Source organism: Nomascus leucogenys, chromosome 10 (genome assembly GCF_006542625.1).
Source record: "Nomascus leucogenys isolate Asia chromosome 10, Asia_NLE_v1, whole genome shotgun sequence".
NCBI classification, from domain to species: domain Eukaryota; kingdom Metazoa; phylum Chordata; class Mammalia; order Primates; family Hylobatidae; genus Nomascus; species Nomascus leucogenys.
The window spans coordinates 551,804-565,697 of record NC_044390.1 but is presented as its reverse complement, the minus strand read 5'-3'; the positions used below and the strand labels follow the sequence as shown (position 1 = coordinate 565,697).

The following is a 13,894-nucleotide window of genomic DNA, read 5'->3' as shown; positions in this document are numbered from 1 at the left end:
GGTGAAACCTCGTCTCTACTAAAAATACAGGGCGTGGTGGTGCGCACCTATAATTCCAACTACTTGGGAAGCTGAGGCAGGAGAATCGCTTGAATCCAGGAGGCGGAGGTTGCAGTGAGCCGAGATCACGCCATTGCACTCCAGCCTGAGCAACAGGAGCGAAACTCCGTCTCAAAACAAAACAAAAAACCTGTCATTTTAAAAGAAATAAACAAATGATACATCATTATCCCACAAAAAGGTTATGCTCTGGGGGCAGCAGAAACAAAAGGTTTGTTTGAAAGAAGCGGAAGAAGGATTAAACCTTTATAAAACACAAAAACATCGGAGCTGGGCGCCTCCTGTCCGAGGCCAACCGCCGCCGTCAACTGTCCGCGCGAACCGGGCCTGAGGAGCCGCCAAGATGGCGAAGAGCCGCGGCCGCGGCGGAGGAGGAGAAGGAGCCCGCGCAGGAGGCCGGAGCGGCCACCGCGCCCAGGCACATGGCGTCCACCTTACTGAGGAGCTGCCGCGGCCGGGCGCCCGCCAGCCTCCCGCCGCCGCCTCGAGTCACCGCCCCGCGGGGTAGTCCAGGGGATCCTGCTCATCTCAGCTTGCGAACACCCTGGGGTTGAGGAGATGCCTTAAAGTTTCATTTGGCTGCTGCACGCCCATCCACCCTGTGTAACCGTCCTTCAGAGGCGATCACCTCAGCTGTTGGACTCTGAGGCCCCAGTGCCTTCGCACCGTGTCCAGAGCGCCATGGACCTCCACCTCTGTGGGTTTTGTGGTCCTGGAGCCTCGGTGCCTTCCTGACCGTGGCTGGCACTCTTCGCACCCTGTTGGTGATGACTCGGTAGTAGGGAAGTCCCTCGGGTCCTTGAAGGATAAGAACAAGAAGCTGGAGGAAGGCGGCCGGGTGTACAGCACCCCCGCAGAGATGGTGGTGAGGTCCCGGGGACAGAGGGTGCTGCGCGAGCTGAGGCACTACCATGGCTTCTGCCTGCTACGGATCGACGCCAAGATCGCAGCACGCATGCTCTGGCGCATCCTCAACTGCCACACCCTGACCTGCCGGGCTCGCAGGCAGTTCCTCCGGATCTGCGCCGACCTCTTCCGCCTGGTGCGGTTCCTCGTGTTCATGGTGGTGCCGTTCTTGGAGTTTCTGCTGCCTGTTGCTGTGAAACTCTTCCCCAACATGTTGCCATCCACATCTGAGACTCAGTCTATCAAGGAGGAGAGGCTGAAGAAGGAGCTTCGGGTCAAGCTGGAGCTAGCCAAGTTCCTCCAGGACACCATCGAGGAGATGGCCTTGAAGAACGAGGCAGCCAAGGGCAGCGCCGCCAAAGACTTCTCTGTTTTTCCAGAAGATCCAGGAGACGGGGGAGAGGCCCAGCAATGAGGAAATCATGTGTTTTTCCAAATTATTTGAGGATAAGCTGACCCTGGACAACCTGACACGGCCACAGCTGGTGGCCCTGTGCAAGCTGCTGGAGCTACAGCTTTCTGCATTTCCAGCTCACCATGCGGCTGTGCTCCATAAGGCAGAGGACAAGCTGTTTGCTGAGGAAGGGGTGGACAGCCTGAACGCCAAGGAGCTGCAGGTGGCATGTCGGGCACGAGGCATGCGGACCCTGGGCATCAGGGAAAACCGCCTGAGGGGCCAGCTGAAGCAGTGGCTGGACCTGCACCTGCATCAGGAGATCCCCACATCGCTGCTCATCCTGTTCCGGACCGTGTACCTCCTGGCCACCCTCTCACCAGCTGACCAGCTCAAGTCCACACTGCAGACCCTCCCAGAGATTGTGGCAAAGGAAGCGCAGGTGAAAGTGGCCGAGGTGGAGGGCAAGCACGTGGACAAGGCCAAGCTGGAGGCCACACTGCAGGAGGAGGCGACCATCCAGCAGGAGCACCGCAAGAAGGCGCTGCAGAAGCGTCCGGAGGTGGCGAAGGATGTTGAGCCCGACTGTGTGAAGCCGCTCCCCAAAGGCCAGGGGCCCAGCTGCAGCGAGAAGTGCCTGACACAGTCCTGCAGTCAGAGACCCTGAAGGACACTGCCCCCGTGCTGGACGGCTTGAAGGAGGAAGAGATCACTAAGGAGGAAATCAACATCCTCAGCAATGCCTGCTCTAAGCTGCAGGAACAGAAGTCACTCACCAGGGAGAAGGAGGCGCTGGAGCTGCTGAAGGAGGACATGCAGGACTACAGTGAGGACTTGCAGGAGATCAAGAAGGAACTTTCAAAGACTGGTGAAGAAAAATACGTGGAAGAATCTAAAGCCGGCAAGAGATTGACAAAAAGGGTGCAGCAGATGATCGGGCAGATTGATGGCTTGATCTCGCAGCTGGAGATGGACCAGTGGGCCAGCAAGCTGGCCCTGGCCAAGGGCGTACCCATGGGGGAGAACGTCATCAGTGTCGCCCAGCTCATCAACGCCATGAAGCAAGTCAAGCACATTCCCGAAAGCAAGCTCACCAGCCTGGCTGCAGCACTGGATGAAAATAAGGATGGCAAGGTCAACTTCGACAACGTCGTCAAGGTGATTGAGCTGGTGGACAAACAAAATGTTCACATTTCCACCAGTCAGGTGGCCAAGATTGTAGCAACACTGGAAAAACAGGAGAAGGGGAGGAGAAGGAGAAGGTGGAGAAGGAGGTCGCAGAGGTGAAGAGCTAGAGCCACTGGCCTGGGCACCTGTGCTCCTGCTGCACTGCCACCCTGGCGAGGGCTGTGAGAGCGATTTGTGGTGATTTTTAGTGGCTCATCTAATACTTTGGTTGGAATAAATCAGAGACTTCCATAATCAAGCAAATTGTAATTTTCATCATTCCACGGAAATTCAATCTGTCTGGAATCCCGGAACCCCTCCACAGAATCGTATCTGGAAACACACTGTGGTGTGGCTGCCACAGCCTCCTGGCTCGAGGCGGCCAGGCCAAGGCAGGAAGGCGCCCCGCTGTGTGTGGCCTCACGTCTGAGCGTCTGACTGTGCTGCCCTGTGCCCAGGGAGGAGAATGAGGACCACATGGACTCTGCCCACACAGAGCTGGCTGCAGTGCCCACCCTCAGAGGCATCAGGAGACACAGCCTGGCCTCCTCAGGGCTGAAGATGCCTCCATTCACCTGTGGACCTTGATTTCTAGATTTTAACATCAATAGACCTGTCTTCCTGCACACTTTCAGTTGGATCTGGGTCACTGTGGAGACAGAGGTATCTGCCATCTCTGTGGCCTCTGGAGAGTGACATCTCCCTGCTGGCAGGGCCGGTTCTCACCTGCAGTTTTCCTTGTGTATCGGAGCTCTTTCTTAACTTTCTATTTTCCCCCAATTCTTTAAGCAGTTGATTGGCACAGTTTTCCCACACTGGTCGGCCTGCCCCAAGAGCCATCTCTGACCCAAGCCGCGTGACTCTGATGTAGCCCTGGCTTGGGTGGTGCTTGGGCTGCACGCCACGGGGGCTGCAGTGGATTTGCTGTGTCAGGGATGAGCCTGGCTCAGGGGTTGGTGGGGCTCTGAAGCACATTTGGGGTTCTTTGTAGCTTCTAATGTGAGGTTTGAGTCCAGTGCACCCACAGCAGCATGCCCTTCTCACCCCTTGCAGTGTTGCAGGCTCAGGCCGCTGGGCTCCTTTAACAAGCAGGCTGGTCACCAAGGCACGGAGACGAGGCACAGGGCATCCCCTGGGACTCCAAGGGCAACACCCCAGTGCTTGGGGTTTGCCCTGTGCCCTCTGGGTGGGGTGGCCTCCCCACACTCGGCACTCAGCAGCATGGTCGGGCTGGCCAGGGCATGGGCAGGCGGCGTCCTGTGGCACCTCCACCCTCCTGCCCAGCTGGCCGTGTCACACTCATCTTTTAAAGGTCAGGTTGGTTCCTGGCAAAAATGTCCCTCTGGGGGCCTCCAAGCATAGGATTTGGAAGACAGAGGAATGGCACAGGCAGCCAGGAAAGCAGCTGCGCTCAGACGATGCCTTCTCCATTACTTGAAGCTTCTTTTTGTTCAGCCATTAAAGAAACTTGACAAAATAGGAACAGCAGATATTTCTCAATTGTAAACCTTTGTGCAGCGACAGTTGGCTTCCAAAGGCTTTCAGATTTCAATTATTTGAAAAAGAAGTTTGTTTCAGATCCTTAATATTTATGAATTCTCAAAAAAAAATTGATGAAAAGGCATTTTATAGCTTTAACCCTGCAAGTGTTTCAAGCTGTGTTTCTTAATTAGTATGCTAACTGCCCTGGGGCATGTAGGTAAGTGTAAACGATGTGGTTTGAGCCAAGTTTTCATCTGTAATCCCAGTGCTTGAGGTGGCCAAGGCCGGAAGATAACCCGAGCCCAGGAGTTGGAGACCAGGCTGGACGATGGAGTGAGACCATGTTACTTACTTTCTTTTTCTTTTTTCTGAGATGTAGTCTTGCTCTGTTGCCCAGGCTGGAGTGCAGTGGCATGACCTCAGCTCACTGCAACCTCCACCTCCCGGGTTCAAACGATTCTTCTGCCCCACAGACGAATGCCACCACACCCGGCTAATTTTTGTACTTTTAGTAGAGATGGGGTTTCACTATGTTGGCCAGGCTGGTCTCGAATTCCTGACTTCAAGTGATCCACCTGCCTTGGCCTCCCGAAGTGCCGGGATTATGGCGTCAGCCACCAAGGCCGGCCCTTTTTTCTTTTGAGACGGGGGTCTCACTCTGTCACCCAGACTGGAGTGCAGTGGTGCAGTTATAGCTCACTGCAGCCTTGACCACCCAGGCTCAAGTGATCATCCCATCTCAGCTACAATTATAGGCTTGAGCCACAGTGCCTGGTAATTTTCTAATTTTGGAGAGATGGGACTTAGCTATGTTGCCTACACTGGTCTTAACTCCTGGTCTCAACTCCTGGTCTCAAGCAATTCTCCAGCCTCAGCCTTGGCCTCCCAAAGTGGTGGGATCCTAGGTGTGAGCCACTGTGCCTGGCCTTTAAAATTTTCAATCTCCCCAAAGCCTCCAAAATATTTAGTTAGTTCTTCAGAAGTAGCTGGGCTCAATCCACCCATGAAAACCTTTCGGGGGGTTCTTTCCCTTTTCAAGCTTTGGCTCTTTGCAGCAGGGGTGGGCGGTGATCCTATCAATTTGCCATCCAGCTCCTGTTCTTTCCGTTCCAAGGCCTTAAGAGCACTAGCAGCGTTTTCCAAAAGCACACATACAAATCCCCTTGATCTTCCAGTAACTGTTTTAACTGTGCAATCTGCAACTTCCCTGTCAAGACACATCGTCAGATCTTTTTGCTCGTAACACTGTACCATCATCCTGCAGATCTTGGATCCCTCTGCAATTTCCTCTGTGTTGCTTGTGGTACTCATTCAGGTCTTTGCTGATGGAGGAGTTGTAGGCAGGGGGGTAGTGGTGCACATTCAGGGTCAGGCAGCAGCGTATGCTACGGAGTTGGATTTCAAATGGTGGTGGAAGAAAGTCATTACAATTTTACGGGATCACTGTGGTGTGTGTGGTCCGTTGTTGACTGAAACGCCATTACCCCATGGGGAGGGGCTGCCTGAAGCCTATAAGGGTAGCTGCCCGAAGCCCTTTGAGGGTAGCACTCTAAGGTCCCTGAGATCCCATGGGCATAGCTCCCTGAGGCCCTGGTGGGAATGACTGTTGGAACCTCAGTGGTAAGTGATGCCAGTGTTTCTGTGGAGCACATTGCTGGGGTCCCTGGTGGTTCCCACCGCATAGCTGATACTCGTGGCCCCTGCTTTTCTTCTTTGTTCATAGCGATCTCCTGGCATCTCAGGTATGCATTATCTCACCAGTGAGCTTTTTCAGGTGGACATTGTCGGGTTTTTTTTGTTTTACTCCACTGTGTTGCTGCAGATTTTCAATGGGTCCTTGAGTGTTCTGGGCTATTCTGGCTTGTGAATATCTGTCTGTAGTTGATTTGTGTGTGGGTAGTGGCAGGGGGAAATGAAGGTTGCTGTCTCCTACTCCACCATCTTGGTGATGTCGCTTCACTCTTTCCTTTTTTTTTTTTCCAAAATAACCCAGCACCATTGCCCCAACTAAAGCCATTAAGATAATTCCTGGCTGGGCACAGTGGTTCATGCCTGTAATCCCAGCACTTTGGAAGGCCGAGGTGGGTGGATCACTAGAGGTCAGGAGTTCAAGACCAGGCTGGCCAGCATGGTGAAGCCTCGTCTCTACCAAAAAATACAAAAATTAGCTGGGTGTGGTGGCACGTGCCTATAGTCCCAGCTACTTGGGAGGCTGAGGCACAAGAATCGCTTGAACCCAGGGGGTGGAGGTTGCAGTGAGCCGAGATCGCGCCACTGCACTCCAGCCTGGGCAACAGAGCGAGATCCTGCCTCTAAAATAAATAAAATAGAGCCATTAAGATAATTCCTCAACAGTAAGTTGCCAGGCATTCCCATTTCCTCCTTTATTCTTGTTTTCGTTTTGTTTTGAGACCGCGTATAGCTCTGTCGCCAGGCTGGAGTGCAGTGGTGCAATCTCAGCTCACTGCAACCTCCACCTCCTGGGTTCAAGCGATTCTCCTGCCTCAGCCTCCCGAGTAGCTGGGACTACAGGCGCACGCCATCACACTCAGCTAATTTTTGTATTTTTAGTAAAGATGGGGTTTCACCATGTTGGCCAAGATGGTCTCGATATCCTGACCTCTTCATCCGCCTGCTTCTGCCTCCCAAAGTGCTGAGATTACAGGCGTAAGCCACCGCGCCTGGCCCCTTATTCTTGTTTTCTTTTTCTTGGTTGCTTGTTTTGCATCAGGACTCTCCCAGGGTGTGACTGCTCTCACATGCATCTCCCTCCCCGCTCCAATCTCCCCACCTATCATCCCTGAAACAATAAACCTGGGTCCATCTCTGGAAGGATAGGAGCCCAGATCTGTGGCCAGTGGCTCACTCGGGCTATGGGGATGTGTTTGCATTTGAAGGTACAGATAAGGCCCCGGGAATGTCTTGGTTTCTGTACCCGACCCAAGTGTGTCGATAGCTCCTCAGATGCTCCCCGAGAGTCAGGGGAACTAAGCACGCCCCTCTCTCCACACACACAGGCCACCCACTCTTCTCTCCATGCAGCCCCTCTGCTGCCCTTGATTAGTCACAGACGCCAAGGTGGGTGAAGTAGGGAGGAGCCTGACTGTCCACAGTGGCCCCCAGTAGCCAGGTACCAGGAAGAGGGGTAAAAGGGAGTCCCGCCTTTACTCCTGCAGATGGTGGCTCCTCTGGTTAACGATTTCAGAATTCAACATGTTTTACAATCAAAACTAGCATTTGATAAGAAATAAAAATCAATAACCCAGCCAAACACACCATCCATATACTCCCAACGTGAGAGCAGGAAGAATCTTGTGCCTTAACTCCTTTCCTGCCACCAGCTCCCTCCCTCCCTCCTCCATCTCTAGCCCAGCAATCCCTCTACTCAGGTTTTGCCCAGCTGTTGGGAATCTTGGACAGCTTCCTTAGGCCCCTGTGCATCCAGGTAGGGCTGGGGCAGCAGAAAGCGAAGACCCACTCAAGACAGACCTTGTCAGTGCATGCTTGACTCCTGGTCTTTTCTGATGCTTTGTTTGACTCGACATACCTCCTCCAACAACCTGATTTGCATTAATAAGTGTCACTGTGTTTTCCTTTGACATGACCCCGTTGCAGTTTGCCGAGCCCTTGATGGTACCAGGCTCTGGGCACGTAGCATCCACATCCTCATTGGAAACCCAGAGAGCTAAAGCTCCTCATCCAGGGCCACACAGCGAGCAGGGCTGGAGCCTGGACACCAAGCCAAGCCCCTCTGTTTTGAATTCTTGCTCTTCAACCACAGCTCAGTCTCCTCCCAGGAAGTGGTGATCCCTGCTTTGGGCGGGACAGGGTTAGGTGCATCAGAGGTCATAGGTTGCAGGTGGGATGTGAAGCCTGTGAAGTTGCCCTCCTCTGGGCTTGTGGGCAAGGACAGTGCAGTCTTAGGGGACGGGAGTTAGGAGCCCCAGCAGGTAACAGTGACCAAGCTGTGGCACGGGTCCCCTGGCTCCATCTAATGCTCTGTTGTCACTGTCCTGAAATGATCAACGATTTTTTAACAAGGGGATTTGCATTTCCATTTTGTACAGGGGCCCCTCGAATTCTGTCGCAGGTCCTGGTAAGAGCTCCTTGGGAGTGGTTATTTATTCTTTGTATAAGCAAAGTCTTGCTGTGTTGCCCAGGCTGGTCCCAAACTCCTGGCCTCAAGCAATCCTCCGGCATCAGCATGCCAAAGCACGGGAACAACAGGCGCGCCACCACACGCTGCCCTGGGAGAGAGCCTTTGGGAATGACGCCCGTTCCTTTGTTGTTCGGTGGTGGTGGGGAGGATGGCTCCTGAGGGGCAGCTGCCGAACAGTCCTGTGCTTGCCATTCTAGGCGTCTGAGCTGATTCTGGATGCAGCGGCAGCAGCCCCAGCACTCCCTGAGGAAAGTGAGTGGCTGGAGACTACCCAGCTCCCACAGAGTCTGCACACCAGGGTGGAGGCCGAGGTGCCCCGTGCCCCTGGCTTGCTGGGTGAGTCTGGCTCCTGTGTGGATTAAGGGTTGGAAATGGAGTTTGGGACCTCAACCCAAAGCCACAGACTTTGTTAATGGGTTGAGATGGGGGCTTCAGTGGTGAACGCCATACTTCCCCCAGAAACCATGCACACCTCCTGTGAGGACTGAGATCTGGGGCCCCTAGAACCGCCACGTACATCATTCACCCCACGAGAAGGGCCTCAGCCTCCCCACCTGAACGGCAGCCAAGGCAGACAGTCTGAGAGTGTTGGAGCACGGGGTTACCCAGAGGGCCAGCCAGGTAGGAACAAGGGGCCAGTGCTGTGGGATCTGCTCCCAAAACATGTGCCCCTTTTTTTTTTTTTTTGAGACAGAGTCTTGCTCTGTTGCCCAGGCTGGAGTGCAGTGGCGCGATCTCACTGCAACCTCCGCCTCCTGGGTTCAAGAGATTCTCCTGCCTCAGCCTCCTGAGTAGCTGGGATTACAGGCACACACCACCACGCCTGGCTAATTTTTGTATTTTAGTAGAGACGGGGTTTCACCATGTTGGTCAGGCTGGTCTCAAACTCCTCACCTCATGATCCACCCTCCTCGGCCTCCCAAAGTGCTGGGATTACAGGCGTGAGCCACTGCACCGGCCACATGTGCTCTTGTATCTTAAAGGACAGAACAGAGGGCACAGGAGCCGTATTGAGCAGAGGAAGGGCCTGGACTTGGCTCAGTCACTGGGGTCCTCTGGGGCACAGAAAGGACACAGGGAGCACAGGGAGGGCACAGGGAGATGCCAAGGCCATCCACTCACTACAGGTGACCCATCTCCCTCGCCCTCCACAGGGTCCCGGGCCCGCCTGCCTCTGAAGCCGAGTATCTGGGACGAGCCTGAGGACCTTCTCACAGGGCCCTCCTCAGACCTGCGGGCAGAAGGGACTGTGATCTCAGGCCCCAAGGGTCCGAGTGCTCAGAGAATCAGTCCCCGAAGGAGAAACAGGAACACTGACCAGAGCGGCCGCCACCAGCCATCCCTCAAGCACACCAAAGGTGGTACCCAAGAGGCTGTTGCAGGCATCTCGGCAGCGCCGCGTCTGCCCCGAGGTGGGCGGCCCTTCCAGTGTGCCGACTGCGGGATGGTCTTCACCTGGGTCACCCACTTCATCGAGCACCAGAAGACCCATCGCGAGGAAGGGCCCTTTCCATGCCCCGAGTGTGGCAAGGTCTTCCTGCACAGCTCCGTCCTCACAGAGCATGGCAAGATCCACCTGCTGGAGCCACCCAGGAAGAAAGCCCCCCGGAGCAAGGGCCCCCGGGAGTCCGTCCCACCCAGGGATGGAGCCCAGGGCCCAGTGGCCCCTCGCAGCCCCAAGAGACCCTTCCAGTGTAGCGTCTGCGGGAAGGCCTTCCCCTGGATGGTCCACCTCATTGACCACCAGAAGCTCCACACGGTCCATGGCCACATGTGAATGGCCAGCCTTGGGCCTCGGCCACCCGGCCCTGAGTCCCTTGGGGGAGCTGATGGGCCCCAGAAGATGAGGGACATCCCCCAGCCCCACCAACCCCCGGCCACCTTGGGACTCCTCTTGAAGGACACAGGCTGTTTCTCGGAAGATCCTGGACATCTGCTCTGAAGCCGAGCACGGGATGGGGCTTCCCAGGATCTCAGCTGAGAAGCAGCAGTTCCACAGCATAGCCTGGTCAGTCCTGCACATTGTTGTTTTGCAAGTGGCTTGAAGAGGAGTTTCATTCACGTCTCATCTTTCAGAAGCCTTGTCCAGGTCTCCCTGTGAGCACCTGACTCAGCGGCAGATTCTGCCGCTGGGTTTTCATTTCACTGTGGATATCCCTGAGGCCATGAGGGCGGGAGCCAGCCTGGGCAGCTCCAACTCCAGAGAAGGGTACAGCTGACCCCGGCTGCCCTCCTGCCAGCTCAGCCCCCTTGGAACCTAACAGATAAACAGGGTTTTGTTTTTTTCCTTTTTTGGGTAAAGTACATGCAACATAAAATTTACCATTTCAGTCATTAAAAATGAACAGTTCGGTGGCATTAAGCACATTCACAACACTGTGCAACTACCAGCACTCTCTAGCTCCAAAGACGTCTCACCCAGAAAGAGCCCACAGGCCTCAGCACGCCTTTGCCGTTCCTGCCTGCCCTGACGACCAGAATCTGCTTCCTGTCTCTATTTCAGGCGCAGTCGTTAGGCCTGCCCAAAACTGACCTGCCTATATTTTGTTTGACTTACAGAAGGATTTTTTTTTAGATAGACGCCAACATTTGTTTAAACCATAAAAATCTGGCTTTCTGGTCTGCCAGGAAGAACCAGATGGTTCCCAAAGAGTGGGTCCGCCTCTCCTGCTAGGCTGGAGCAGAGTGTGGGCAGGCGGTGACGTCACAGCGGGGAGCCAGCCTCGGACTCGGCTTCTCACCCGTCCCCAACTCATTGTTGTCGGACACTTGTCCCCTTTCAAGCAAAAGCCTTAAAAGTTTTTGCCTTTTTCTTTTTCTCCTCCCAACTTCACTTGGAAACACAGTGTTGGGCTGACTGTGAATCCGCACAGGCAGAGACATTTTTCCAAGTCGCCTTCTAAATCAAAAGCCTTTGGACTTACCCACGTCACATCCGCCTGCTGCTGCTTCTCAACCAAGCTGCCCCCACTCTCGGCCTCTGTCCCCGACGGCCCTCTCGGGCTGTGCAGCTCCCACGGACCTGCCGCTGCCTTCACTTCATCCTCGCTGCCGCGCTTGCCTTCTCACGCTTGCCTTCTCGGAGCGCCCCCTAACCGGGCCTCCGGACCTTGCTTCCCGGCTCCCTCCAGCATCCCCAGCTTTTCCCTGCAGTCCCCACTGGGGGCTCCTGGCTCTATCCTATGCCTTAATTGCTGGTGGGCTCCAGCTCCCCTCCTGGCACCTTCTCTCTCATCCTGCAAAGGAGGAGCTTCTTCTACCGAGCTCAGGATGGAGAGTGGGGTCTTGGCCCCGCAGTCAGCCCATTACTCTCGGAAGCCCCCCCGAGCCTTCTCTCAGGTACAGATTGATCGTCTCGGACAACGGGATGTGTAGAGATAGCTCTCCCAAGTGCCCCCACTTGTTGGGAGCCAGGGGCTCGTTCCATGCCGTTTCCATCTCAGTCTCCAGCTGCTGGAGGCACAATCACAGCTCAGTTTGTTGGTGCCAGAGTTGCACAAGAAGTGGGTGCCATTCAACACAAGGCATCAGTCGGGCTCCAGCCCACCTGGGCTGGCCCCAGAGACATCTATCTGGTGTCCCTCAGTTCTCCAATTGAGTTTGTCCGAATAACTCATCTTCCTTTGTGCAAAAACAAAAAACAACAACAAAAACACGCAAACTGCCTCCCCTCTGGGGTTCCCACTCCCCTCAGAGGGACCACCACCTTCCAAGGCCCCACAAGGATTTTTGATTGCCCTGGGAACTCAGCTCCCAACCTCTCTCAGTTCTCTTTTCTCCTCTGCACCATCAGCCCCCGGCTCTCTCCCCATTTCTTGAATGCCTGCAGCTGCCTCTAAGCAAACTCTGCCTCCAGCCCGTTCCCTCTGCCCCATCCCCATCCTGCAGCCAACAGGGTCCCTCTAAAATGCAGACACTGAAAAGACAAAGCCCAGCAGGGCAGCTCCAACGTGTCCTTTGCGGCCCCTGCTGCCTCCACAGCCCCCAGCACTGGGATGGTGGAGGCTGGTGTCCTTAACTCACTGTGTCTCCACCTAACTCCACACTGCCTCTCACCCTGGCCTCCTCCTGTGCCTAGAACAGTCTCCACTGCCATACTTGACCACACCCAGATACAACAAGCCCTACAGAGTGAAGGGATGAGTGACTCAATGAGTGAGGGCAAGTCCCGTGGAGACACTGAGACACCATTGTGGGCTGCAGTTTCCAGCAGGGGAAGCCTCCCTCAACCTCTGAGGGGAGGTGGGCCCTCCCTTGAGGGCCACTCTCAACTTGCTACACCTTGGCTGACAGAATCAAGGACTTGGCCCAGGGTCCTGGACCAGTCGTGGCAGCTGCTGCAACTCACGAAAGCCACCATGTGGTGGTCTTCACCTAACTTGCCCAGTCCCAAGACCCTGCCCGAGCTGCAGTGAGACAGAGCACTAGCCCCTCTCTTCTCTTTAGGTTCACCCCAGCTATGGAAGCCCCAACACCTCAGCATGCCTCCCTTGCCCTGTGCCTTCCTCTGCCAGCACCCCCCAAAGACCCCAACACCCCCATTACGATGTGCCCCAGTATCCTGTCCTCCAGCCCTTGTCACAGGAGCTGTGAGCCCAGCCCTGGGCACTTAATGCTCTGGAAGACCGGAGTCTCACAGGCCACCTTTCTCCCTGGCAGCCAGGGTCTCTTGGGTCAGAGGAGGGCTGGACGCTGCTAGGTTTTGAAGCTCTCAAAAAGATTTTTTTTTTTAAAGGGAGAAATATGTCCAGGGAGCTGTAACTGTTACAGTATATTTTAAATGTATGTGTTGAACAGATTAACTTTTTAAACATTAACATACAGCATGACACAGTTCTGCTATCCATGCTGTGATTGCAGGATTGCTTGGAAGCTGCACTGATGTGCAGCCCACCTGCTCATGGTGGGGGGTCCTGTCCCAGGCCACAGAGAGGCAACCAGCAGTGCTCTGCTTGGAGATCCGTACAGGAAGCCAAGAAGGAGCTGGGAGGGGCCCAGCCAGCGGTTACAAGAGAAAGCAGGAGGTTCAGACCACAGCAAGGGCAGCACCAGAGTAGCCTCCAGCTCATCTTATTTGACTGGTAGAGTGTTATTAAAGCCTTTGAAAGCCCTACCAGCTTTTAAAAATCAAGAGATTTCACACAGAAATCCTGATCTCTGGGTTCTCTAGAGAAATCCAGACCTGGGACGCTTGGCTTACCAGTCCACACAACCCCACTTAGCTGGAGCCAAGCAGCACCTGCCCCTGTAGAAAGAGCCCGCCCCTGCAGGCATGTGCGGTTTAGAAACCTGGCTGGGAAAAACCAAGGATCAGAAGGTCTGAGGAAGGAAAGAGAGGGGCAAGTTTGAGGGAGCTGGGCAGGGCCGCCTAGCCACCATCAGGGCTGAGCAGGCTCAGTGTGGCACCACTGACAGCTTCTCACCAGGACTATCAGACTGTTTGGGAAAAAGACTTCACCATGAGTTGTGTTCATACCTTTTGATCCAGTAAAAGGAAACGGTTGGGGGGGGGGGGGGGGACAAAAGAGTATACATTTTGTGAAAGAAAAAAATACACAAAAAAATGTTTTGTGGCATTTGGGTTTGTGAGTGAGAGAACTGAAAAATGGCATTTTATGTATGAAGGAAAGCCTCTTTACTGCAGTAGAGTGAAAAGCAGGCTAGCTTTCAGTGCGACGGTCGCAAATGTGGGGCTTTACAGTTCTTGGAATGTACAGGACACCCTT

General features: G+C 54.6%; 1 protein-coding gene and 1 pseudogene across 5 annotated transcripts in view; both read left to right on the top strand.

The window, feature by feature from the left end:
* Positions 1-13,536, top strand: part of ZSCAN1 (zinc finger and SCAN domain containing 1) — a 29,762-nt gene extending 16,226 nt beyond the window's left edge. For all 4 annotated transcript variants that reach the window (XM_030819471.1, XM_030819473.1, XM_030819474.1 and 1 more), the window contains 2 exons: positions 8,366-8,504; positions 9,323-13,536. In XM_030819471.1, coding sequence (XP_030675331.1) covers positions 8,366-8,504; positions 9,323-9,945 — 762 coding nt within the window. In that variant the 3' untranslated portion in view covers positions 9,946-13,536. The remainder of the gene's footprint in view (positions 1-8,365; positions 8,505-9,322) is intronic.
* On the top strand, positions 174-4,128 carry LOC100595115 (annotated as a pseudogene). The gene has a single exon (XR_004031891.1). The product of XR_004031891.1 is annotated as a mitochondrial proton/calcium exchanger protein pseudogene (transcript).
* Positions 13,537-13,894: the final 358 nt, after the last annotated feature.